General features: G+C 39.1%; 3 protein-coding genes across 4 annotated transcripts in view; all 3 read right to left on the reverse strand.

The window, feature by feature from the left end:
- The window catches only part of LOC146459844 (uncharacterized), a 35,322-nt gene extending 12,503 nt beyond the window's left edge, over positions 1 to 22,819 (reverse strand). For both annotated transcript variants that reach the window (XR_014857768.1, XM_085088650.1), the window contains exons 1-6: positions 22,698 to 22,819; positions 21,885 to 21,936; positions 20,374 to 20,915; positions 18,802 to 19,107; positions 18,202 to 18,391; positions 16,532 to 16,737 (exon numbers count right to left, since the gene is read on the reverse strand). Coding sequence is in view for 1 of the 2 variants with exons in the window: in XM_085088650.1 (XP_084944776.1) it covers positions 16,532 to 16,737; positions 18,202 to 18,391; positions 18,802 to 19,107; positions 20,374 to 20,915; positions 21,885 to 21,936; positions 22,698 to 22,719 (1,318 nt within the window). In the remaining variant the exon portion in view is untranslated. The remainder of the gene's footprint in view (positions 1 to 16,531; positions 16,738 to 18,201; positions 18,392 to 18,801; positions 19,108 to 20,373; positions 20,916 to 21,884; positions 21,937 to 22,697) is intronic.
- Positions 754 to 4,776, reverse strand: LOC146459845 (uncharacterized). The gene is made up of 4 exons (XM_085088660.1): positions 4,662 to 4,776; positions 3,872 to 4,009; positions 2,874 to 3,729; positions 754 to 1,771 (listed from the first exon to the last, which is right to left on the reverse strand). The coding sequence occupies exons 3-4, from the start codon at positions 3,517 to 3,519 to the stop codon at positions 1,071 to 1,073; spliced, it is 1,347 nt and encodes a 448-aa protein (XP_084944786.1). The 5' UTR covers positions 3,520 to 3,729; positions 3,872 to 4,009; positions 4,662 to 4,776; the 3' UTR covers positions 754 to 1,070.
- A 702-nt stretch (positions 22,820 to 23,521) lies between the features above and the next one.
- LOC146459846 (uncharacterized) lies at positions 23,522 to 25,757 on the reverse strand. The gene is made up of 3 exons (XM_085088755.1): positions 25,436 to 25,757; positions 24,239 to 24,442; positions 23,522 to 23,874 (listed from the first exon to the last, which is right to left on the reverse strand). Exons 1-3 carry the CDS (start codon positions 25,734 to 25,736, stop codon positions 23,522 to 23,524), a joined length of 858 nt encoding a protein of 285 aa, XP_084944881.1. The 5' UTR covers positions 25,737 to 25,757.
- Positions 25,758 to 26,318: the final 561 nt, after the last annotated feature.

The raw sequence follows: 26,318 nt of genomic DNA on the forward strand, positions 1-26,318 counted from the left end.
TCGATGGCAAGATGGCAGAGGAGAACAAAAAGGTATGTTTTAAAATCCATTGTTTTTTGTCTATCAAACAGACCATCCGTCAAAAATTTGTACGTATTTGTAGGCATAGGCAACTTTAAAATTCCTCTCTGTATATATTATTGTTTATAGAGGTCACTGTTAAAGGTCAACAGGTCGTCTTTTGTTAGTGATATAATAGAAGCGGTCTGTTAAATTGTTAAGGATAGAAAAAGTTGATTTTTTTAAATATTCACAAGAATGTTAATTTCTGAAGCATCACAGCAATTGTTCAGAGTACTCAGGAAACTTAAGGACGTTGTGTTTAGAAGCAGCAATGAACCATCATGATAGTGTGTTTTCCCTTGTTCTTCATCAGTCCGGATAGATTGAAAACAGATTCTGGGGCCTGATTCAGGACTGAATGAAAAGTTGAAATTTTCACCATACTGCGCATGTACAGTAAGAGGAGTGATTTATAGCAACTTATGGAGTATTCGAGAAAAAATAATTAAAGTTCAGTTTTCATCAGAATGCAAAGTCCGAGTGTTTGCCGACTGTTTAAAGAACCCAAATAAAGTTCTGAAGTGCATCTTCAAATCCAGTTGGGTTCGCCAAATACTGGGGACTTTGCAAGAAACAAATCCCGCACGGGTGGGGAAATACAAGAACTTTGAAATACACAATTAGCAAAGTCCCCATATCAGCCCGGGGTCCCCCCCCTCGGGGAAGCCGATGACAAGTGCATTATATTCTTCCTTCGAGCGAAATTACCTTCTGGGCATGACCAAGCACTAAACTAGCCACGTAAAAAATGCTATTTTAACCTACATTTCTACAGCCTTGCAACTACAGTTCTCGACCAACGAGACAACACATTTAACATAAGGCTCTTTTCGTCTCCCTGAAAGGTGGAGATTGTACTTGCTGCAGATTGCTTTTAGCGTTGTCATTCGCAGTGATGACAGTTCCTCTTTTGTCATTTGACATAATTGGAGCTCTTGGTAAATGATCGGATGCCTGTAAGTAGGTGACTCTTCCTCCAAAGATCTCATTATATCATCTCTTACATCTCACAGCACACTTTCGTTTTCGGCTGCTTGATATTCAGACTCACTGAGCTGCTTTCTTTTCGCTGCAAAGCGCGAAAAGTATGAGGAAATTTGCTGCGGTGTTAAGAACTCATCAACAACAAACAAGCGCTTGTTGTTAGCGTCTCTAACTTTTCGCATTTCCTTTGCGACTACCTCACCATTGGTTTTCTTGCTGGATTTCTCGCCTTCTAAAAACTTGCTTTCAAGGTAGGACTTTTGCTTTTCAGTAAATCTTGTTGTTTTTGGTTTTGATTTTAAAGCCCAGCCCATGTTCAGCGGAGAGATATGAGGGGTACCCCTGAGACTAACACTGGAAAGCTGTGTGGTTTGCCCTTCTTGTAAGCGCTGCGCATAACGTAATTTTGCCCTGTCCTGAAGGGTCAATTTTTCAAGAGACCTGTTATGCACACCGTACTCACAGTGTTTTTCCAGGGCAGAATATCTTACAAAGGACTTAGAGCAACCTTCTTCAGGACAAGAGAATAATTTAGAGTCCTCGGTTTTCCCTTCACTTGAAGTTGAATCGCACTCATTTGTGTCGTCATTTTCTCTCGCACTAGCATCCGAATCTGTCGCGGATCCTGTCACCTCTCCCTGTGTCACTCGATTAAAGACAGGGGCAAAATCACCAATTCCAAATGACAGGTTGTCCAACCAATTAAAATCCTTTTGATCTGGTACTGCAAATGGGAACAATTAATATTTTAGTATAGTTAAGGACCTCTTCGACCATTAATGTTTTGAAACAACAGGATATATCATTTAGTGGAAAAAGGTACCTCAGTCAGCTTACATGTTTGACGCACTCGCAGAGTAGGCTGTTCAATTACCGAAAAGTTTTGATATGAGACCCATATGACTCCGCTCCACAGTCGAGCATTTTGTCAGTTACCGCAGGCTTGTGTGAGATATTAGTGTGCAGAATCAAGCATTTTGTTACCAATAAATCAATCTTAGAGCTATTCTCACTGCTAAAATACTCACCAAATCAGTCGCGCGCAATCTTTTACCTGTTTAATAGACCCTCTGTGCATGAATAGTTCATTACCGTACGGCCCAAAAGGGATCCCGGTTGCCTATTAAAGCAAATTATTCTGGTTCTTTTTGCGTCTTTTGCCAAGTTACGCGCTCTGCCTCGGCTGGTAGAATATTTTTTCCCACCCTTCTCCCCCTCGGCAACGACTTACTATGCCTCTTCAGTCTTGCGACCTCCTACCTAGGCTAAATTTTACCCCCCCCCCCCCCCCCCATACCTTAATTCCGCTAAGGCAGTGAGTGGTGTTTAGGCAGTGACAATGGTTTACTATTTTTAAGACGGCCGATTTAATCACTGAAAAACTGCCTGTAGTGTTTTGCCACTGAAACTTCTAAGTCAGAAAATAGCGAAAGTAAGCAAGCGCCTCATTCGGCGCTGTTTATACGATATTCCCAACACACGAGTGTGTAGTTTCTATATACAATACAATACAATACGAAGTTTAATGACACTCCCTGAAAAGGGCTTTTCAGTGACAACAATAATAAATTTACAACGTTGTACGTCAAAACAACAGTTACAATGATGCAATGATTTATATACGAAAAGTAAAAATTAAGCTAAGAAAATGGTCGCTAAAAATAACAAGATAAAATCTTTATGAAAAAGCTAAGACAGACTAGAAAGGAAAGCGGCAAATAAGTTGGCTCGAAGTTTACGCTTAAAAATAAGAACAGAGTTGCAGAGTTGTGAGATTACTTTCGGGTAGTCACCATTTTACGAAGGCTAAACTTACGCGCACTCACCAAGCTCAAATGAACTCCAGGGGAGAAATTTACCCGATCCGACGTCATAGGCTCTGAAAGCGAAAAATCCCAGATCGCTGAATGAGAAGTTGTTCAGTGTGTTGATACCTTCCAACTTGTACGTCTTCGTATTAGCATTCCTGGCCTCTACGATTGCGACGCGCACGCCTGGGATGCCTCCACGCGATTCAATGGCTGTTTTGAGTTCGCTTGGGGTAGTAACAGAGTTACCTTCGTTAACATAACTTTTAATGTGAGCTTTTACTTGGGCGGCTTTCCGATCACACGAACCTTTGCCGCCCTGTGGATCGCTGAAATCGATTCGCCGCACTTGAATACCACTGCGCATTGAAAGCACTCTTGCAGAGAGAATTGTACATGACGAGTGATAACACCCAGCATTGTCCTGACGGAAATATGCTGCAGTTATTTCTGGGTGTTGTTCTTTCAAAGAACGGAGCACATGCTCCATGACCAAGACTACTGCCTCGCTATCCTGAAGGCCAGATTCCAGGATATGAATGAATGTTTGCGCTTCGAGCCGTTCATTAACGTTTCTATGGCACACTGAAACATGCCATGAAATACCTCGTTTTCCAAAGAAATCGCTTTGAGCTTCTCTGTACCTACATGGCATAAACTTCATGGCGAAATCTTGAACAATCAACACAGAGGATGAATCCAAAGACTGTAGAACGTTAACTCGAGAACAGTCTTGATGAACACTTCGAAGCTGGTGCGCCTTCCATTCAGAAATGGCTTGTTTAGCTTTTTTCACTTGGTAACGAGCTTCATCCCTGTCTTCTTCGCACAGAAACACTCTGTTGTCTACTTCAACTTGTATCTCCTCTAGCACCTATAGAAATACGGTAATACCGTCTGTTAAACACTCACATTGCTTAAGGAAGCAAACTCGCATACCTCTCAGTACTTGTAACCAGTTTGCTGTTAAAAACCTCCGTAATTAATAGTTACTTAAACTTTTACAACTTACTCACCTGACTTAGGTTATGGCATCTATCACAAGATTCCTTGTGTTGATGATCGCATGGCTGTTGAAATTCAGAATTTTCGGCATTACTTAATGCAAACGTTCTGCAGTGGTCAGGAATGGTAGACTCAGGGGACACGTGGACCTTAAATAAATTAGAAAGAGGAAACATAAAGGAGAAGGAAATCATAGCCAAATAACAATATATAACTACATAAGTAGTAATACGGCACAACCAATTGCCTTATTCATAGGCGTGTATAATAATTTTTATCTGTGGGATTGGAGTTTTCAGCCCCGGAGGCAAACAACAGGAATAACGACAACAGAGTAGAACCGGCGCCAAGGCCGCTTCGCTACATCATTTAACAGAATCGGAAACTCGATTGCCGCAAAAATTCTTGACAGCAATTTATTTATGCATTAAGCTATACGTATGTCGAGTTATGATGCATTTCAGAAGTTTGGAAAGCACTCAAGAAGTTCCGGTTGCTTTCCACTGTTCCTAGAACATCTCTGGGGCTTCTTTTGTGCTCTTCAAACTTCCCACGTACATCAAAGCTCGATATACGTCGCTAAGGAATGAGTCAATTGCTAAATATACAGCAAAATATACAGCACAAGACTGTATACAGTCTCTTGGCTAAGATGGGTAAATAAAGCTTATTATTATTATTATTATTATTATTATTATTATTATTATTATTATTATTATTATTATTATTATTATTATTATTATTATTATTATTATTAGAGATATACATTTTAAGGCAAACACAAATAATTAAAATTCATACTTTGTAGTCTCCCTTTAGATATTGCTTTCCATCCTTTAGCGTTTCCTTAAGTCGAGTAGCAGTCTCTCCGTCAAGTCCGACTTCTGAAAGTTTTTCTACGACATTGACGGTAACTCGTCAAAAGATCTTGCCCCATCAGCCAAGTAGTTATCAAGGCCCTGCATACACCTTCTGACTGAGGCACCACAACTTTCAGAGAGGATCTTCAATAAGGTGCTTTTTTCAAGTGGGGTAAATCCAGTCTCTTGGCTAAACTGATAGTACTGGTCAACTAGGCGGGTTGGAATAAGTAGCCGAACAACATTTGGAATCTCAAGAGTTTCCCCGTTAGACAGTTTAAGCTTTCGTCTCCCAAAAGGAAGGTCTTGAATGACGTGTTGACTTGTAATAAAGTCAATAAAATGTTCCAGTCTTGCTGGGTCAACTCTCTCCCGGACTGCCACGGGCTTCGGAGGAGGAAAAGCTTCCATTCCGTGCTGAAGACGATGAAGACGGGCAGATGAGAATCTATACCGTGAAAGACCTGGAATAAGCTGCTCAAGGTCGCTGAATGACAGCTTGTCTGCGATCACACTAAGTATCTGTTTCCTGGTACTATGATGAGAAGCTTGTTTGTAGCTTTCTACAAGTGCCATCAAAAGAGAACTCTCTGAACTCATTGGTTCGTCGTATCTCTTATTGATTTCTGTTGACTCCTTTAAAGATCGCCATAATAATCCAGCATCATTGGGAGCTACAAGCTCAAGGACGGTATTCATGATTTCACTCATCTTGGAGGTGTAGAATCGCTTCGTTTTTTCCGACGCGTCTACCCACGACACCTGTAATGTACGGTTGAGAGGCGCGTGTCCATCAAGGGTAAGAAGTTTGTTGACAGCCTCCAATTTCTCTGCAGAGGTGTTGTTAATAGCATCCATATCTTCCGTACTCTCCTCAGAACTATCAGTTGACAACTGCCAAGAGAGGTCCATCCCTTTCGGTGTCATCACTTGAGTGATAGCTGTTTTGCGAAGTCGCTCTCTGCCTGAAACTTTACTGGGGCGGCTCGATTTCTCTTTTCCTTTCTACATTAATAAAATAAGACATACCGAAAGTTAATGAAGCCTTGTTCAAAATAATTAGTTATTAACGTGTTTATTTTTTTTACTTATTGCGATTCGCCAAAAGACAAAAATGCACAATATAATAATAACGAAGACTGCAAGAGAAAGGAGAAAAAGGCAGAAAAGGAAAAATTAGGATACAAACACATATACTGTTACAATAGTCAATGACAGGACTCACGCCCCAATTAAACATTTACGCTTGTGTTAAGAAAACGGATAAATATAATTCAACAAGTATATGGTGAATAATAAAACAGTGAAAAAGAGTGGAGTTTCTGAGGATTCGACTTTAAATGAGTTCCTACAAATAAGAGCCCACGGAATCAAATTTATTCTTACCTTTGCATCACTCTCCTTTACGCTGTCAGCAAGGACTTCCCTACACCAACGACATATGGCTAGAGTAAAAATGCAAACAGACTTGTTAACGCAAAGGATTTTAAAAAAGTCCAGTAAATTACACATTTTCATCAGTAGTTTTGTTCTTTTTGTTGTCTGAAGCTGTCCTCCGTAAGTAAAGAATTTTTTCTCCGACTGAAGCCAGATTTCAGTTTATTCAGCAACAACCATACGTAACAAACAAAAAAAAAAAAAAAACAACAAAAAACAAAACAAACAACAATGGCTGTTATTATCGTATATTTGGCGGGTTTTTTTTTTCTTACCGGAAACTACGGGAACAGTAGCTCCCGTCAGTTGCTTGATATAGATTGAGTGCCATTTTAACACTGAGCGATCTCCTTTCATTTTCGACTCGTCATGCTTCGCAATATCAGGTGGAACTTGGCACATCTTTCTCCTACCTCTCCAATATACACCAAGCCGATCACGATGGTGGCTGCATATCGCTAAGTTCTTTGCTTCGGCGCTTGTAACATCGAAAAATCCTGCAGAAAAATATAAAATGCTAAACTTTTCCCAGGATCTATCGTCAACCCATGTTTTGAAAAGATGTCCTAAGCTCGGATTAAAATCCATCTTTCTAGTCATGGCTTACTGCCATTATCTTGTAACTGAGTTATTTTGGACCATTACTTGACGTATTGCAACCTTAGCCAGTGATATTCCATCTTTTCTATTCCGGTGTTCCAAAAATCCAATTTTCCGGATTTTATTGAAAACATTTGAAAATAAAAATTAGGAATTTGCTTCAGTATTAATTTCTTTGAGATTTTTTGATACCTCCTCGTTAGAATTACTTATGTTATGTTATGTTATGTTATTTATGTTAGGAAAGGTAACGCACCTGCACGACAGAGTAATAAATCGGCTTCATCACTGATGTCGTCTTTGCACTTACTGAGCCCGTAAGTTCGTAAGTGGCTTGTTATGTCTCGGTTGCAATCATTTAGATGGAAAAGTTTCTTCTTACTACCTAAGCAAGGCAGCGAGGGAGTAGCAAAACTGCAAATCTCCATGATACACCTGCGCCGGTCACGATCTGATGTGCACGTGGCGTTTGTTTACATAAGGTTTAAATTACATGTTGATAAACACCGCTGACCATCAAAATTTCCCGATGACAACAACTACCACGATTGCAACGTTTGGTTCGAACTCTAAAATACCTTTTGCCTTCATTGGATTTAATAATTCGGTTTAACTGTGAACATTAGCGATTTTCCCGTGTTTTGGAACGAACGATGACAGCCGATAGAGAAAAACCGCTTGGATTCAAAATGGAAATCTGCGTAAACCTTGATCCGTGTTGTCGTCGCGAGTGTCTTGCTTTGGTGCCACCAAAACAGTTTGTTATTGGTATGTAACGAGAGCATGGAATACTAAAACTAAAGACGATAAATAGCCAGGAGAGCTGCAAGAAAAGGCTCAGAGGGTTGGAACTGTGTACTGAGCAGATGGTTTGCAGAAAGCAACTACTCCTTTAACACATGTCAAAATGTGGAGTATTGGACAAAACCGTAAAGTAAGCTTTATTTTGCTTGAAATTGTTTAAAAAATAACCGTCTTTAAGGGGTGGATTTACCAGAAACATAATCAGTATACAATATTTTTTCAAATTCAAGGCCGTTTCAGTTTTTTAAACGTTTTACTGGCGAATCGACGGGTTCAGTTATTATGTCAAATTGCGGGGAATCCATATTTTAGCCTTTTTCTTTATTTACCCTAAGATTAGAATAAGCCCGCCCCGCAGAAATTTTTACATATTTGGATATTACAATGTCTACTATAAACTAACCATATCGTTTCATTCCTAGAGCTCGCGTACTTTTAGAGAAATTCAAGAAAATATGTTGCCTATTTCACCCATCCAGTAAAATGGCCGAAACACTGTCTACTTCAATAACCGTTTAGTTTATTTTCAAATGATAAAATAAAAAGCCACAGCCATTACTGTAAAGTCAAATAAATGTTGTAACTTTGGTATAAGTCTTAACTTGTAGTGTATTAAAAGACTTGAGAAATGGTGTCTTACATTTGGCACTTTTCACAGCAGCTTTTAAATTCAAAATTGGGTTTTGTGGTGCCAACAAACACATGACGTTACCATGGCAACAATGAAGTAAGGACGTTAATAGAGGGCGTTTTGGAATATCCCCACTGAGTATCTATTTGCATGCCAAATTTAAGTGGGGGTCACAAATTTTCATTTCCCACTTTGTTTGATTTTTACAGAGAAGTGTTCTTAAAATTCGTTCTTGACAGCCGCCTGCTTCAGTAATTGCCTCCGAAATTGTCCCATAACTATGAAGCCGATCTCCCGCCATTTTGTTCCGCAATCTTGATTTTTCCGCAGACCAGTACGAATAAGCCGTTACCTTGACGATTATAGCCCGACAACATGGAGGATTAAATAAGCTGTATTTCACGTTATGAGTTGAAATAAACCTATTTTTGCTGTTACTGTCAGTATTCCCTTTTGGTTTTCAATAGATACTCAGTCCCCTTTGAAATTGCATGAACCGATTTTGGATCCGGAACAAATTCTGCATAAATAGGCTTTACGCTACCCCATACCAATACCTGGACAGGTTTCACACAGAGCACCTATTCTGCAAGACGGGTGCAATTTTTGGACCAGCACCGTGTAAACGCCTTGACCAGTTCTGTTTTCATACCAGTTGCAAACATACTGTGCTGGTGTTGTGTGAACAGGGTAACCTGCGTGCTCGGTGCCTAAACGCCTAAACTGAAGCAGGGAAAGGAAAGCTCGGATCCATGCTCATTCCGCACTTGGCGCGAGTAACCATTCTTCCTTTTCCTTTCGGGGCCATCCACCTAGGTTAGTGCCGGAACAGGTAAAACAAATTGTACGGATCATGTAGGTCAGTTTTCTTTTTCTTCACTTTCTTAGAACAGAAAGATCAGCAGTTTTGCATTGGTATGGATGAATACCCAAATGACATGAAAAGAATATCAGCTGAAGAATATGCTCTATGAGAGCAAGGCTAAAAAGAATGGCAGGGTAATTAGTTACTTAATCGTCATGTGATTTAGGCTTACACCACGAGTAGGAGTGCACTAATTATTGCGAGTCAACTGCGATGATCACATCTTCATTTCAGATAGGTTTCTATTGTTTAAAGTAATGAGCCACAGAATCTTGTCACCAATGACACATTACTATGTATGTTAACTGTAATTTTAAAGTGTAAGTTTCACAAAGACGTTGACTTTTTCTTTTCTGGGAGAAAGATTTGATGCTAAACCCGGCGTTCCTCACTGGCCTGGGGGCCGGTTTTTGGGTCTTTTGACAAATGCCGGTACGAGATACTAGCTGGTCAGCGGGAAAATAGTAACAAAGTAACAGAGTAACAAGGCAACATCGTAACAGAGTGGCAAGGGGAACACAGTAATCCAAAATAAAATTTTGGGACATAATGATTTCAGAAAGAATTTGGGGACATACTTACCAAAGATAAAAAGTGAGGACATAATTACCATATATGAAGTACCTACCAGATGGCGGAAAAAAATGGCGGGAGATGGGCTTGACAGTTATGGGACGATTTCGGAGGCATTAACTGGAGTAGGCGGCTGTCAAGAACGAATTTTAATTCCACTAGAGAATTACCTGTGAAACTACGAACTTTAAAGACGGTAGTGAAGCGTTTTTAAGCTGCACGATGAATCGAAGAAACCTTCGTGGATACCAAGCAGTAAGTGTTTAATGTTATGTTTTTACTTAAATTTTCTTATGTATTTAAATATTATTTTTTTATTTTTTCCGAAATTTTGAGGGGTCCAGAAATGGGTCCAGAAAGGGGTCCAGAGGGGGGGGGGGGGGGGGGGGGGGGTCCAGGAGGGGGGGGTCCAGGTTTTGTCTACACCCCCACAAAATATCACCCCCTAGTTAAGTTACGTTCAAAATGTTCATTTTGCATGGCCAGCAGATTATCTGTTATCACTCTGGCAGTTTACTGCTTGGTTAATTACCCAGCAAAACACAAATGATGAACATCTCCCGGCCACATGACAAACTCGATAGTTCGACAATTATTCAGTTTTTGCGGATAAATCATATAGAATAAATAAATAACGACCCCGAATAAAATAAGTATAGCCACCACAGCGCGCTTCAGCATCGTCAGCGCCCTTCCGTTCCGATTTGCTGACTTACCTGGAACCTTCCCTCTCTCTGCCAGTAGTTTCACTTCGCGACCTGCTGAAACATTTAGTTATAACAGCCTTTTTCTTGACCAGTTGAAACAAGTTTAAAACAAAAGAGGAAGAAAGTGTGCACTCAGGTAACTTACCGCCTCTTAATTGGGGAAACCCGCCATCTGAGTCAAACAAGCTGCAAACTTCCTGAATGAAAACAGATAATCTGCTGGCTATCCGAAATGTAACCTCATGGACGTAACTGGTGATATTTGTGGCCTCCAGAAACCTTAACATAGTTTCAAAAGCAAGATATAGACTATCACATTTTCTTTCCTTTTACTACATGCGCGATTATATTTTGGCATGTTTTAACCGTGAGACCAATCATTTTTCATTTGCGGGAAATAATGACTTAATTAGATTTTTTTCTCTGGTGTCCCGAATCGAACAATATAACATTTTGCGTTGAGATTATTTTCAGACAATTTTTCTACAATCTAATTGCTGAATCTTGAGGATTCCCCTAGATCCGGATTCCTGCTTTTAGTACTATCCCTTAGTTTTCAAAATGGCGTCAGTTGGCAAATTTGTCAAATTAGCAAACTTCAACGACCTCGTATCACACAACTAACTGACATTCCAATAAAAATGCCAGCATAACTTTTGACATCTATCCTTTATTTGTATCTGCAGTATAGTTTGAGGTCCTAGTTTGGCGTACCGACATGAGTTTTAGGAAGTTATTTTAAGGTACCTCAAAAATATTTCAAAAGAGTATCGAAGGTGGCTTTAAGAAAAAACCCATGACCGTTGTTTAGGAAGAAAAATAACTGCTTTTCTTATCACTACTGAATTTTATATAGACCAAACTATAAATTTCCAGAAACAGAAGGTTAACAGTGTATTTTTAACGAACACTAGAACGCCATGAACCGTAGTGAAATTTCGATCTAAATTAGCCTCAAAACCAACCCAAACGTTTTTATTTAATTACTCTTAAAGAAACGAATTTTAAAACAAACTAACCCAGTTTTGTTTAGTTTGGGTCAAAGGCTTATCTATAGCTAGAAAAAGTATGAGCGAATTCGAATTTTGAGCTGTGTCCGCGATTTGACGATTATGTTTGATGCTTAGGGACATTTACTCTTAACAGGCTGCACCAAAAAGGAAACAGGGAGTATCTATAAAAAGACATCAATGTAGAATCCCGGTTGATTTGGGAGTCAACCAGTCCATAACCGATCATCCAGAAAACGTAAGATCTTTTTAAACGAGGGACTTGCAGCGCCTCTGTAACTTTTCTTTGTAAATCGCTGCTCTACGTTCATGTCAAGTCAAGTAGGAATCCTGTAGCGGGAGATGATGACGCTGCATGGTGTAAGGATTACGGCACGATTTACCAACGGTTCCCAAGACTCCAGGGAACCACCAAAATTCCATCAAAAAGACCACGAAGAGCAACAAATACACTATCATAACCTTAAATTAAAACAAATACCGTGAAACAGCAAAATTGCACTTTAAGAAATCGTTGCCATGGTAGCAACGAATTTCACACTAAGTTGTCTCCAAATAAATTTTAGAAAAAAATTCCAATGTTTGGAGGCGTTTGATTACATATCACCTCCACCCCACCAATCAATGGTTTCACTATACCATGTCGCGTAGTATATTTGTCATGTTTACCTGTTGATAAAATAAACGATGAATCAAAGCAACGGAAGATCAAATCCGGAGGTCCTGGGTTCGATTTCGGCCGAGGTCAAAGATTATTTTCTTTACCTCGAGCCGTCTCCCATTTTCTTATTAGGGCTAACGCTCAGTAGGATTTTTATAGTTTTACTTTGCACTCTACCTGAGACATTACAGAGGTAATTCTCTGATTTATTGTTGGGGTACTTATCCCAAACGGCATAACATTCATTTGTTGTTAAAAATAATTTGGGACGATCAGTGGATCCCCTTTGCCCATCATTCTTATACATTTGGAAAAGCAGAAAACGCGTGTTGTAAAGTATTTATCGGGGACCTGATTTTCTTCACGAATAATTCTTTGCTTTCTCCTTAGTTACTTTAAAGGGACGCAGCCAGCTGGTGCACATGCGCATTAGATAACATTTCTTAGCTGATTTGCATATAACGCTTCATCACAAGTCTCGCGATGAAAAATCCAAACAAACCTTGTCTAGCCAAAATATTTGCCGGTCAAAATTATTATATTGTTATATTATATATTGTTAAATGTCATATTAGAACACTCATTTTCTTGATACCATGGAGAATTTACTGATAGACTTGTCCAAGGAAAGCCACACGTCAACGAATACCTCTTAAGTCGAAGAATTTCATCGTTTGATTATTTCGGTTTCCGGTCATATGGAAAATTATCTTAGCTGTTCCTACGTTTCACAGTGTTTGCATAAGAAGCAAATTGAGTTCAAATATTAGACAATATGTCAATTTTAAAACGTAGCGAATCGACTGAACTGCAGTGTAGCGAAACGACTTTGTAGCGAAACGACCGGTAAGCTTTATTTCTGCTTTCAATCATTTACTTTGCTTTTATAATTTCGTTTCTACAACTTCTCCACTATCTAAATTTAGGAACCAAACCCATGTCGTTCCAAGAACGCTTGCTCGACCCGTAGAAAACAAGGTTCTACTAGAGGTTATTCTTGTCGAGGAGATAATCGACTGTGTATCGAAGCTTGTCTTCGTCTGAGCTCCAAACCAAGCAGCTAATAATGACGCGATAAGTTCGAATCGTTTACGAACTGATTCCCTCCGCACGAACCTTTCACCAGGTCGAGGAAGCGCGATTTTCCAAATATATATCATGTTGATTTGTTATCTAATGTTTTTGATCGATTTCTCTCGTTATTTTAGTCAACGCAGGCGATTTCTTCCGCCCGGCGCTTTCACGTTTCCCACCTCTTCTTTTCATGTTCCGGTGGAGACGCGATCCATACTGTTTTTAACCAAATATGATAAAATAATATCATAGGATGAGCAAAAGCATACTCAGAAACAGGTTTTCAGTAAAAGATTCAAAATCCAATAAAACACTGGGAAGATTGAAGCGGATTTCTGGATGTATTCGACGCGTACTTTTGATTTCAGGCTGAGGAGGACGTTTTTCAAACCACAGGTCACCAAAGCGTATGTGACACAGGTTACTATGCAAGCGTGATTTGAGAGTTTGTATGGAGTTAAAATTAAATCGAAATTTAGACAACAATGTTCCCACAAAACTCACCAAAAATATAGTTAAGTCTGAAAAACCTTACCCGGTGTGTTTTGCTGTGTTTTCAATGCTTCTCAGTGCTGCTTAACGCTGTTTAGAGCGGTTTATCTCTCAGCAGCTGTTCCACGTGCATCACTGTATTATGTTAATGACAAGGTAGGAAACTAAAAGTCGAATTTGAATAAAATTTGGCCCGTCATTTTAGGAGAGCGCTTCGAAAACCTCGCTAAAATTTGCTTGAAACTTAAGCACTCGCTTAACTGTCTCTCTATATGGCAAGAAGGATGATGTGCGGTCCCTCCTGGGTAGCTTATTTACGGAGGAGTTCATTTATTGAGACGCAGGCCTTCGTTGAAAACAAAGTTCATTTCAAATCGGGTGCCATTTTTGCCGCCGACAGAGCCGTGTCGCTGGAATGTTGGAACAAACTCACGGTCAAACCTAGGCACGAGCACTAAAATGTGCCCAGCCGGGGAAATCCACGGGAAGCCTTTGGCACGTAACAAACCACCGTACACCCCCTCCCGGCTAAGTGTAGTTCTGTACCAGCCAGCCGTGCTTGGCGTGACAGCAAGAAACGTCTCTTGAGAATATAAATTGGTTATTGTGTTATTAATTTTTTTTATTATGAATTGACTTCGCAATTTTCCAACTCGTTAACTTACGAGTTGGTTTTTATTGAATAAAAGCTTACTGAAAGAAACTGAAAATTTGTCTTTGTATACACGCTCTCCAAAAAACCTTGAATTTCGCAAAGTTGTTGTTTTGCCCAGAACGGCAACATTTTTTAAAAAAACGCTCAAGGTCAATGTTTTGCCCATTAAACCTTTTGTATTTCGAAGTTCTCATTACCGGTTTATTCCTTGAGAGCAGGAGGGCAGGAAGAAAAAATAATCTTAGTCGTTTGACAAGATCTGGCGATGAGTGTTTAGTCGTTTTCGGTAGGTCACAGTCAATATAATCAAATTTTGGTACGAAGTTACATCCGCTGCAAGATGTAGTCACTTTCGTGGATGAGCAAATATGTCGAGGTAATTCGGTATAAGTTGTATATCTATTTATATTCTTTTGTCACGTTAATGCGAACCTAGCTCAATTATACCATCTTGCAGGCTAACTGATGAGCAAAATAATGTTTTACGCGTTACTGAAAAAGGCCACAACAAGGTCGGCTGGCTGGTACAGAACTGCACTTAGCCGAGAGGGGGTGTGTGTGGTTTGTTACGTGACAAAGGCTTTCCGTGGATTTCCCCGGCTGGGCACATTTTAGTACTCGTGCCTAGGTTTGACCGTGAGTTTGTTCCAACATTCCAGCGACACGGCTCTGTCGGCGGCAAAAATGGCACCCGATTTGAAATGAACTTTGTTTTCAACGAAGGCCTGCGTCTCAATAAATGAACTCCTCCGTAAATGAGCTACCCAGGAGGGACCGCACATCATCCTTCTTGCCATATGGAGAGACAGTTAAGCGAGTGCTTAAGTTTCAAGCAAATTTTAGCGAGGTTTTCGAAGCGCTCTCCTAAAATGACGGGCCAAATTTTATTCAAATTCGACTTTTAGTTTCCTACCTTGTCATTAACATAATACAGTGATGCACGTGGAACAGCTGCTGAGAGATAAACCGCTCTAAACAGCGTTAAGCAGCACTGAGAAGCATTGAAAACACAGCAAAACACACCGGGTAAGGTTTTTCAGACTTAACTATATTTTTGGTGAGTTTTGTGGGAACATTGTTGTCTAAATTTCGATTTAATTTTAACTCCATACAAACTCTCAAATCACGCTTGCATGTTAACCTGTGTCACATACGCTTTGGTGACCTGTGGTCACAAAGGTGACTGTGTCCCTTTAAGGACCTAAAAGACACAAGAATCTAAAGGCTGGTTTCCATATGATCGCTGGCGATCGCAGACGATCATCGCAAACAATCGCAGACGATCGCAAAAAGGGCTGTTTCCATATAATCGCAACGATCGCAGAGCCGACCGTGGCCATGCGTTTTGGTCAACGGAAATGTCAAATATACACGCGCGTGTAGGCTGAAAAGCAAACAACATCGCGAACGTGGAAGAGCGGAAATTTTGCCCCAAGCAAATTTTCTTCTTCTGTTCGTCATGAAGCCGGAGTCGTCGTCAGCTTCAAACCGTCGAAAACATCGGTTTTGGATTCGATAACGACCGTACGCAGTTCATATGTTGCGAAATTTGGCCTCCGCTTCCCCGGCCGATAAATTAAACTTCTGCCCGATTTTGTCCCAACAGTTGGCTTTTTTGTTCTTGTCTTTAAAATCTTTGCTGTTGCGATGGTAAACACATCCATAACGAGCAACTTCCTCTATAAATTCCTCGAAATGACAATCAAATGAGTGTTGCTACGTGGACCGTCCTACAATCGAACACACGAGCGTTGAATCGTGGGAGAGCACTCGAAAAATTACAGGATGCGTTTCGTTTGCGGATCGCAAAACTTTGGTTTCCGTAGTGACCGCACAATCGCAATTGATCGCAGGGGATCGCAGATAATCGCAGACGATCGTAGACGATTGCAGGATATAGAACATGGTACTATCTTCTGCGATCGTCTGCGATCACGATCGCAGGATCGCAGACGATTGCAGAAGTATGTTTCCATATGATCGCAGATCTTATTGCGATCTGCGATCTGCGATCCGCGATCATATGGAAACCAGCCTTAAGAAAATCGAAGAGAAATGTTCGGTTTTATTTCAAAATTAGTCTGCCGATTTTCTGAAACTCTGGCTAAAGACGGATTGGACGGAAATGGATTACAATTTGTTCAAATGCGTCAGTCTTGATTGGAAAAAAGTGAATATATATTTTTCTGTTTGAAAACATCATTTGTTGTATTTCTCTTTTGTTTCTAGGTTTGATATTAACACAGTTCTGGACCCATGACGTAAAAATCCCAGTAACGTAGCACATAAAGGAATTCCTCACCAAGTAAAACTTTTATTGCAACCACTTGTCCTTCACCAATGTCCACTCGTTCCTCTCTGGGCTTAGAAAATACTTCTTTCTTTGGTAATTCCCTCATGACTCCTTTATGAACCTTACCATAAGCACCTCGACCAAGTTCCTCCATGATGGTTACTCGCTTAGGCGTGACTTCTCTTAGGAGCAGAGGAGCGATGTTGGACTTCATTCTTAAATGAATCGAAATATATATAATTTGTATCTAACCTTAGAAAATTGTTTTGCTTTGACTGTTTGATTGAATTTCTCTTGTTTGGATTCTTGTTTAGCGCAGGGGCGGATCCAGGAATTTTTGTTGGAGGGGAGGGGGGGGGGGGGGGGGGTCCAAACTTTGATTCAGAAACACTGTTGAAAGTTTGTTTAGGCAAATTGCTTATCCCCCACCTCTCCAAGTCCCTCCCCCCTCCCCCACTAGCGGTTACACGTTATAATCAACCCCTTACGGTGTACATGGATTCTAAATACAAAATACTGAGGGTAGACTGATCCTAATGGCAATTGATCCGGCACCACTCATCGGTTTGTCGCTGTGGACTTGCAGATTTTATTGTACATGAATTCTTCTCGTAAGGGATGCAGCCTTGGAACAACCTGCTTTTGTGCTTGGCGTCAAAGGTTGTGCAGATGTCGTCATTAGGGAGCTTAAGCAATGACGACGGCAACGGCAACGAAAACGTCGATCTTTATTCATTTGTGCTACTTCGCGATTGTTTCAACTCGCCCAACTTTTATAAATATGGCGAACTATCCAGGAACCAAATTGGTAGGATTGGCATACAAGTTAAGAAAGAAAGTGAAAAATTCGCTGCCGTGCGTTCACGTTCTCCACAAAACCTTAAATGTGGTAATTTCACGTTGTTGTTTTGCAGAGGACGACAGAGAACTGTACCAAAATGTAAAATGCATGTGCAGAGCGATTGTTTGTGCTCATTAAACCTATTGTTTTGCGGTGTTGTCGTTGCCGTCGACGTCACCCTAATTAATATCAAAAAGCAGAATAGAGCACATGTTTCTGTGAACGGCGATCAGGCAATAGTACTTTGCGAGCAGAGCAGAACAGACCTCTAGAGGGTACCCCCCACCCCCCCCCCCCCCCAAAAAAAAAGTACAGTTTTGCATATACCTGGAATTTAGGTTAATAGCAAAATGAATGATTAAAAAAATAAATCAACCTATTGGATAGTGATATGTTATCTTGTCGATGCAAACATTTAAGTGTCAAACAAGTAGTAAGAAAAACCTAGGGGTCTAATGGGGGAGGGCCGGACTCCCCGGACCCTCCTCCTGGATCCGCCACCGTTACGTGATCAAACAAGACGGATTTGTCAACGAAGCACACTAAAACCCCTCAATAAGGAATTTATTCTCAATCTTTTTATCAAAACTAAGATTTCACTCAAGCCAGAATCTGCCACAGCTTTCTTTTCGCTATCAAAGTGCTGCTAAAATACTAATTATTATTCGGCCTCATAGGCTTTAAGATTCGAAGGAAAAATATTTAAAATATATTTTTTGTAAGAATGTCTAGTACTGGCTTATATAACCCGGAATTCAATGCAAATTTTATTTCTTTCATTACTCCCAGCTTGAATTAAGCTTTATATGTTAAATAATATGACAGCGTTCTAGCCTACCTTTCGTGCTTAGTATGTCTGCGTATTTCGTTCTCTTGCCTTCTTCTAAAGTAAATGATTGCCATAATTATCACAGCCACAAGAGCTACAGAAATTCCAGCAATAATTCCAGCTATCTTTGCAGTAACGTTTTTGTCTGTTAGAGTACCAATTGTAGGGTCAGTTTTGTAGGTGGTAGTAGCCCTCTTCGCTGAAAGATAAACGGCAATAAAGAACGATTAAAACCAAACAGCAGACTGGACTACATTAGACAAATGGGTAAATTATCTTGAACATGACTGTAAAGGGACGCTATTTTCTTTCTTTCTTTCTTTTTTTTTATTTACCTCCAAAATCTAGCACCAACATCATCAGCAGAAAAACTATATATTGTCTTAATTAGAACACTTTTTAACTTGGCTGAAGTTTCAACTGATAATTCAAAGTTACAAGTAGTAGTTGGATATACTAAATAAATACAAGGTCAAACCTTAGCTTGTTCACTTATAACATTTAAATGGATGATCTTGATGTGAGTGATTTTCACATTTTTTTTAACATCTCCTTTTAATTTATTACACGACGGTATAATTATAACTTCATCATAAAATAATATCACACCTGTGTTGACTTTTACAAACCAAGAGGTTGACTTTTTACTCTCGGTTTTCAGTTCAATTAACGCAGAGACTGCAATCTCATACTCCTTGTCACAAGTGAGTCGTATGACATGGAAGGTTTTTGTAACTTGGGAAATTGGTATTTGACTCCACTCAGCTTCATTTTCTTGTGAATTCTTTTCTCTGTAGTATATCCTGTACTTCGTAAAAGGGCATGCTTGGCGTCGTAGAAGACTCCATGTCAGATTAACATCGCAGCCATTTATTTCCGTTTCTTTGTTATTGATAACAGGAGGTATAGGTTCGCCTAAATAAATGTTAAAGAAAAAATCAACACACTAAGCGTCATTTTTATTCATTATTGATCATTGTTATGGGAACTAGTTGCTTTCCCTGGGCTAACCCCTGGACCCCTTCCATCAACCTCCCCCTGATAACCAATCTTGGCCAAATGCGTTTTCTTTATTTGACCATAGATCACGACCTAAATTAAACAATAGAAACTAGTTTCAAATTGCATACTCTTCATCAACTCTTCTTTTGGTCATTGCAACTGTTCTTTTTTAGAGAAGATTCCAAACAAATCCAGCGCATTCAAACTTACATAACCGATTAATTTCACCTCGTCCTTCTGACTAATGAAACGCATCAAATAAAATTCCTGCCCTCGATTTTTCGTCATTTGATCGTCATCGATAATTTATGGGATATATTTAAATAATGTCTGAAGTTGTATCCTGATGAATACTTGGGAAACTCGTGATCTTTCGATGAAAACTAACAGGCCATTTTCGAGTTGCTTTCAACCTCATTGTGAAAGCGAGGCGAAGTGCAAAGTTTTTATTATGAAAATTAGTTTTCATTCATATGCAAAAAAAAACTAATTTCCATATGAAATAGTTTTGAACTTAGCCTCGCTTTCATGATGAGGTTCCCTGCAACTCGGAAATGGTCTATTAGAAGAAGGCAGCACTGCCGAAACGTCGGTGAACATCAACCGGACTTAATAGCGTTACAATATACCAAAACCTTTTGCATCAAATGGTCTATTAGAGCTTGTTCTTCTTCCATCCTTTTCCTCACGAGGACAGGTAGTCCTCGTTATCCTAAATTACTGAATAAGAAAACGTTAACGTGTAAAAGCAAGATATAACGTACTATGCGAAAAATATGGTTCACCGGCGACGATACGTTATATCTTGCTTTTACACGTTGATTTACTTTGTTCCTTTGATATATCATGTCATTACAGTGATCCTATGTGAAAATATGGCTGATTCACTTAGTATGAATATTCCCTGCCGTCTTTGTTTCATGTTAAAAAATGTTCACTATGTTAGCATAATTTAACAAACCACCAGCACAATTCCAGTGACACAGTCCCTTTAAGCTAAAAATGTCCGGATTTCAACGGGAATCTCCTCAAAATTACCAGGAAATGGACGGCAATTGAGAAAAGAATCTTGATAGTTTTATGGGCCTTGATGAGGTTTTTATGTTGAAACGAAGTGCTTTTAAAATAGCGATTTTATGGTGCGGGTATCGAAAAAAGTAATAAGAAATTGATTGTTACCTTGAAATATATCTGCTATTTCACCCACAGACAAAGCCCTTCCAACAACATAGAGATCCATAACTGAACCAATAAATGACTGTGTTTTTAATTCCCCTATTAATCCGGTCTTGAAAAAATGCGGATTATTTCCGATAATACAGTTCGGCTGCCCATGGTCTGACGAAACAAAGAAGTATTCATTCCATCTCTCCCGCAATACTCTTTCAATGCCATTGACGAAGACTTTGATCTTGAACTGCTCACAAGTTACCACTATATGGTTCCAATCATTGACATTGAAGTTTGCTTTTGTCAGAGTGTTGTAAACAGACAGAAAGACGATGGATTCCTTCATTGCTATGTAAAATATTTTCCCACTATTTGTCCGGAATGCTATTATAGGCCCATCAACACCATTGGATTTTATCCAAAACGCAATCGTAAAATCACAATTCGTGATGTTTATGTTAGGCACAGTAGCGTAGGAGCTGTTTTGACTCAAGTAGGCGGCCTTGCTGCCAGGACACCAGCCCTCAGTAAAGTTCACAGTACCAAAATATCTATCAAAACAATAATAATAAATGATACCTGTTGTATTGAGAAGGATGTAGATCTCTTAAGCAATTGCATGTAAGCTCAATTGCCTCAAAACAAAATTAACGTAATGTTACAGCAATTTCAGAGTGTTAACAAAGGAAAGTATAGTAAAACCCTGTTATTACGGACACCGTTTGGACCAGAAAAAGTGTTTGTACTACAGAGTGTCGTTATTAAGTGGGTTAATTTTAAAGAAAATGTATGGAGCGGAAACAAGAAAACTGTCCGTTATAACGAGTGTTACTATTCAGGGGATCTCCGTAGAGCGAAGTTTCACTGTAAAAACTGTACACTGCATAATTATTTTTAGGGAAAAACAACATTCGCGAACACTAACCTACAACCATTCGCAAGTCTTTTTCTACATAATGATTCAATTTCAAAAATTTGAACTTGATCCTCAAAATTCAAACAACGGTTGTTGAAGTGAATAATTAACAATTAGATTATGAGCTCGAGATTTCTATCGCGTGATAGTTGATGAGGGCGAAGCTCGAATAAACTATTACGCATAGAAACCGAGAGCGAATAATCTATTGCGTAATTGTTTTAGTATAAATCTACTAGTCGTTCAAGACTAAACAGGTAAATTATCTATTTCCTCATCGCAGACACTTCGAAAACGGGAAGAAGAGGGCGCCATTTTGTTGGAAATCGCTACTCACTATCTATCACAGAATAGATAGCGAGTAGCGTAGCCAATCAGAGAACGGCATTCGTGATAGAACACTAGCAGATTTATACTAAGAAAGAATAGAAAAACAACAAGAGAAATAGTAAAGATAACTTATCATACGGTCTCAACTCAATTTCTCAGCTGCTTAAGGAAGTGTTTTCTGTAACGCCAGTGTCCACAGATATATGGACACCCGAACCATTGAACATTTAATTAAAAAAGAAAACACAAATTATTTGATTCTTTAATTGCTTACTTTACGTCTGGATCGGAACCATCTAAGAGCCAATGGCTGATTATTCTCTTCCCTAAAAGGAAATCATAACTGGCACATCACGTTCTGTACGTCAAGTATTCGTTTTACGAAAATAAAAGAAATAGATAAATAATATCAATCTTAGTGATAGTGATTTATAATTACCCAAAAGAAAAGTACCCAATGATTCTGTAACGGTTTTCTTTTTAAAGATGAAAGTGAATGACAAGAAAACTCAAATGGTGTTAAATTTGTCAATTTAAAAGAATGTAGTATAAAGGAGTAAGAACAAGAAGGCAAACTTAGTGTACTGAATTTGATCAAAGATGTACTACATGTCTTCGTTATGCTCCATTTCTGACTGTTTTGTGGGCTGGCCCACTTATCAGAATCGAGCTTCCTCAAATATGGATTCGCTTGAAGGATGTTTGTTGGATCATCTTCATTGACTGTGATGTAAATACAATAAAAGAACAGGATAACAATATTCTTAATGTGAAGTCTGCCACAAAGTGCCTAAAATTGAACAGATATGCCCGACGAAACCATATACGATGTAAATGTTATGAAAACCATATTTTATGACGCCAAATCATACCAAAAACATTGAAAATTGGCGTAAATTGACTTCGAATATTTCGTGGTGTTAATAGGAAGCCGCACTTCAACTGAAACACTCAGGCAACTTTCACAACCCTAGCCGAAAAGAAGTCATTTTCCTTGCTATACCACTGTAAAGTTTGTATTATAAAGATTCCATAAATGAAAAAAGAAACATATAGATTAATTTTTATAATAGGAAACCTTGAGTACCTTTACAGCCATATAGCTCCATCCTCGTTGATATGTGGTTATGCCAAGCTGTTGGTCTGAATCGGATGTAACGAGCTCTGATTGGTTTGTTCAGGTCATGAATAACTATGGTATTCTGGTCTTTGTTTCTAGCAAACTCCTAAAAGAGGCAACAAACCATAAAGAATGATTCAAGTTTCTGAAATTATCAAATATTCAGGATTTGTTATCACAATAATAAAGTGTTGTAACCTTAGTTTTCAATTTTGTAGAGTTTTTATCGTTAATTTTAATGTTGGGATGCCTGTGGCCCCATAAAGATTAGTGGCTGTTTGTCCGCACAGGACAAAGAATCGCCATGTTTGTAGTCAAACATTAACCCATAGTACGGATTTGTGGATATTTGGACCTTTCATGGAAGAAAGCTCCAACAATATGTAAGTTCTTGCCATATGAAATGTTCAGTTTAGATTTACTGGCATTTATCACTCATTGTTCCATAATATTTGCAATATTTTCTGCGAATCGCAACTCGGAAGCGAACAAGGATCAGGGGTGTAATATGTGGATCTGCCCTTGTGAATTAATTGTGATCTCGATGGTTGGATAAATAAAGCTGAGAAATTTTACGCCTACATGAAGTCTTACTTACTTCAACAACCTGGCCCTATTTTTTCAAAGTGTGGATAATTTCATCCAGCGGATAAGATTTCAGTATTGGCTGGAGTACATTTTACCCGTTGGATAGCGATTTATTCAATAGTTAGCGTTATTCGCTCCTTAAAAAATCTGGGCTTACATAATTCTAGCGTTAATTGAAGTGTATTTCTTCATAAAACTCGTTTTTACGACGAAAACGTGTATGATACCTTGTTTTCATTTTGTCCTGGTTCGCTGTAGTACTGGAAGTTAAAGCCATCGTAACTGTACTGCAGTTTGTATTTCGTCACCCACTGGCTCTTAGCGTTACTTCCTTGTGTTGCTACACGTGTTACTATAGTTTGCTGATTTCCAAAATCAACCTGGAGCCATTGACTGACATCATTTATAAGAGCTGACCACGATCCGCCATTGTTCGAAGCCGCCTTCAGTTGCAATCTGCCTTTGCTGGAAGCATGATTAGCATCTAATTGTGTAGAGGCACTGATTTGTTCGTCAGCGATAGCATTATCTTCCATGCCGAGAGCTTTCCAACATTCTGGTAATTGAAGCAAATGCTAAGAATTATAAGCCTTTAAAGAAATGCATGATAAATTCATCCGCATTCAAAAGTAAGATGCTTAGTCGTTCAATCAAATTTTCTGGTAAGAAGCATGGGAATGGTAAATTTGTTCTGCATCCTCATATTCATATCAGTAAGGGTTATCAAAAATTAAGTTGCACGTCGTGCATACCATCGAAATGTAATGAATTGCATTGCATGTTTGGAAGATTGGTACTTAAATTTTGATTTTACTTTGTCATTACTCAATAGTGTAGGGTATAGGAATGTGAGATTTAAAAAGATGGCAAGAGAGATAAGCTATTAACGTTACTTTGAATAACAGCAACTCAGTACAAACCGTTACAGCTGACTGTGCTGACATCCTCGCTCCAGGATCCCCAAAATCCGCACCTTATAGAGGCAGGACCACTGAGATGGTAACCACTTGAGCAGCTAAAGGTACAAGTTGATCCATAATCTTGATTTGATATGAGGCACCGAGGAGTATAAACATGCACACCATTCTTCAGAGTAATATTTTTACAAGCAGACACTAGTGAAGCTTTGCGAAAGAAAAGAAGAAAAACAAAATTGGTTAGAAGGATGTAGCTACTAGGTAAAACAGAATCTGTGATCTCCCCCCGGGAAAAGGCGATAACTTACGAATGTAGACTACATGTAGTGATAGTAAATAATATGACATTTTCGGAATGATTGGGTTCAAGCGGACATATGGAGGAGTCAGGAAACATGTTTCATTGAAAACACAAAGCGAAAAAAGATCTTTATCTCAAATATAGGATGACGGTTACAAAAGCTTTGTTGTAAGTCAAGCTTGTTTAATTCACCATTTTATGACTTAAACACATCCAAAAATAGAGAAAGTGCGATATCATTTGAAAAATAAATTGAACTCCAACGGTCACAAAATCGCGTTTTCGACTGAATGTTCCTAGAGCAATTAGAATAAAAAAAATGCTATTTTGCATGGCGAGCCAGAGTGCGACAATTTCGAATGAGAAAATTTTAGGTTGTTTATTTTAAGTTATTTCATATTTGTTACCTCTCTGCCAAAAGAATTTGATGCAATAACTATTAGGGATATTTATAATTAATAATTATAAATAATAATTATTAACTAAATCTATTGCTGGATGAAAATTGAATATGAGGATTACACTTTATGGAGAATCGTCAGTCTTATTATAAACCTATTTAAAGTCCCGTATAATGCATAGTGTTAAAAAAGTCGTAAAAACTACCAACCCACATACCTAGCAGGGCTAATTATTCAGGAATATTCAGTTTGGCTTAATCTTCCTACATTGTGGAACACCAAAGAATAGTCACTTATGGCTTGGATACTTGAAACTTTTATAATACACATCTAGCGCTTGACTGGATATCGAAAGGCATTAGTGGCATATACCCTGTGACTTGTAAGCTTTACTGGTGAATGATTACAAATTAACTTTAACAGATAAATACTCGGCAACTGGAAAAAACTACCTTTAGAAATGACTATAACTGTTAGTTTGAATGACCTCTCACTTACGACTGATTTCACAAATGGGGTGGAAAGAACTTCTGCAGGGCCAGTCATGCCATTTTTGTCCAGCCTTGGTTGCTACACAATCTTCTGTGCCTCCCACGTCACTGTTAGGTTGGTCACTGCCCCAGTTTGTGTAATTAGTGAGTGATCCGTCAATCCAAAGCCATCTGGAGCCGTTTGTCGGATCCCTGTGCAAAGCAATCCACGCCCAGTCTTGAATAATTGAGGAAAATGCCTCAACATTGGCTTTTGCAAGGTTTGTCCCGAATGCTGCGCAGAAGGATTTAGCAGCGTTCCATCCCATTGTCTCGGAAAAAATTTTAAAACCCGGAAGCCAACCCGTTGGGCATAGGGCTGCAAGGAAATGTAAAATAAAACAAGTAAATGCAATACACAATACAACACAATGCGAGCAATGCGACGCCACGTCATGCCATGCCATGCAATGCAATGGTGGCTTTAGATGGTCAGGAGACTACAAGAGTGAAAGATACAAAGCTAGAACATCTAGAGTCGTTTTTTAAACTAGCCAAGTTCGATATAACTCGAAAGTATACCAGCTTAATAGGACTTATAACTTTTTTGTGATAGCGTGCACGTACTTCACTTGGTGAACCTAAAGCGCTTTGCCGCCGAGTTGATCGCTTAATTTCACGAAAACATCGCTGCTTTTTTCTTTCGTGACCGAAGCCATGTTGTTACATGATCTGAAAAACTGGCATGTGCCCGGTAGAAATGGATGCCACTGGCTTTTGAGCACAGCCAGAGTGCGACAATTTCGAATGAGAAAATTTTAGGTTATTTACTTTTAGTTACTTCATATTTTTTACTTCTCTGCCAAAGAAGTTAATGCAATAATTATTAGCGATAATGATCAGCAACAATG

Source organism: Pavona decussata, unplaced genomic scaffold, assembly GCF_977016875.1.
Source record: "Pavona decussata unplaced genomic scaffold, jaPavDecu1.1 SCAFFOLD_215, whole genome shotgun sequence".
In the NCBI taxonomy this organism is placed as follows: Eukaryota; Metazoa; Cnidaria; class Anthozoa; order Scleractinia; family Agariciidae; genus Pavona; species Pavona decussata.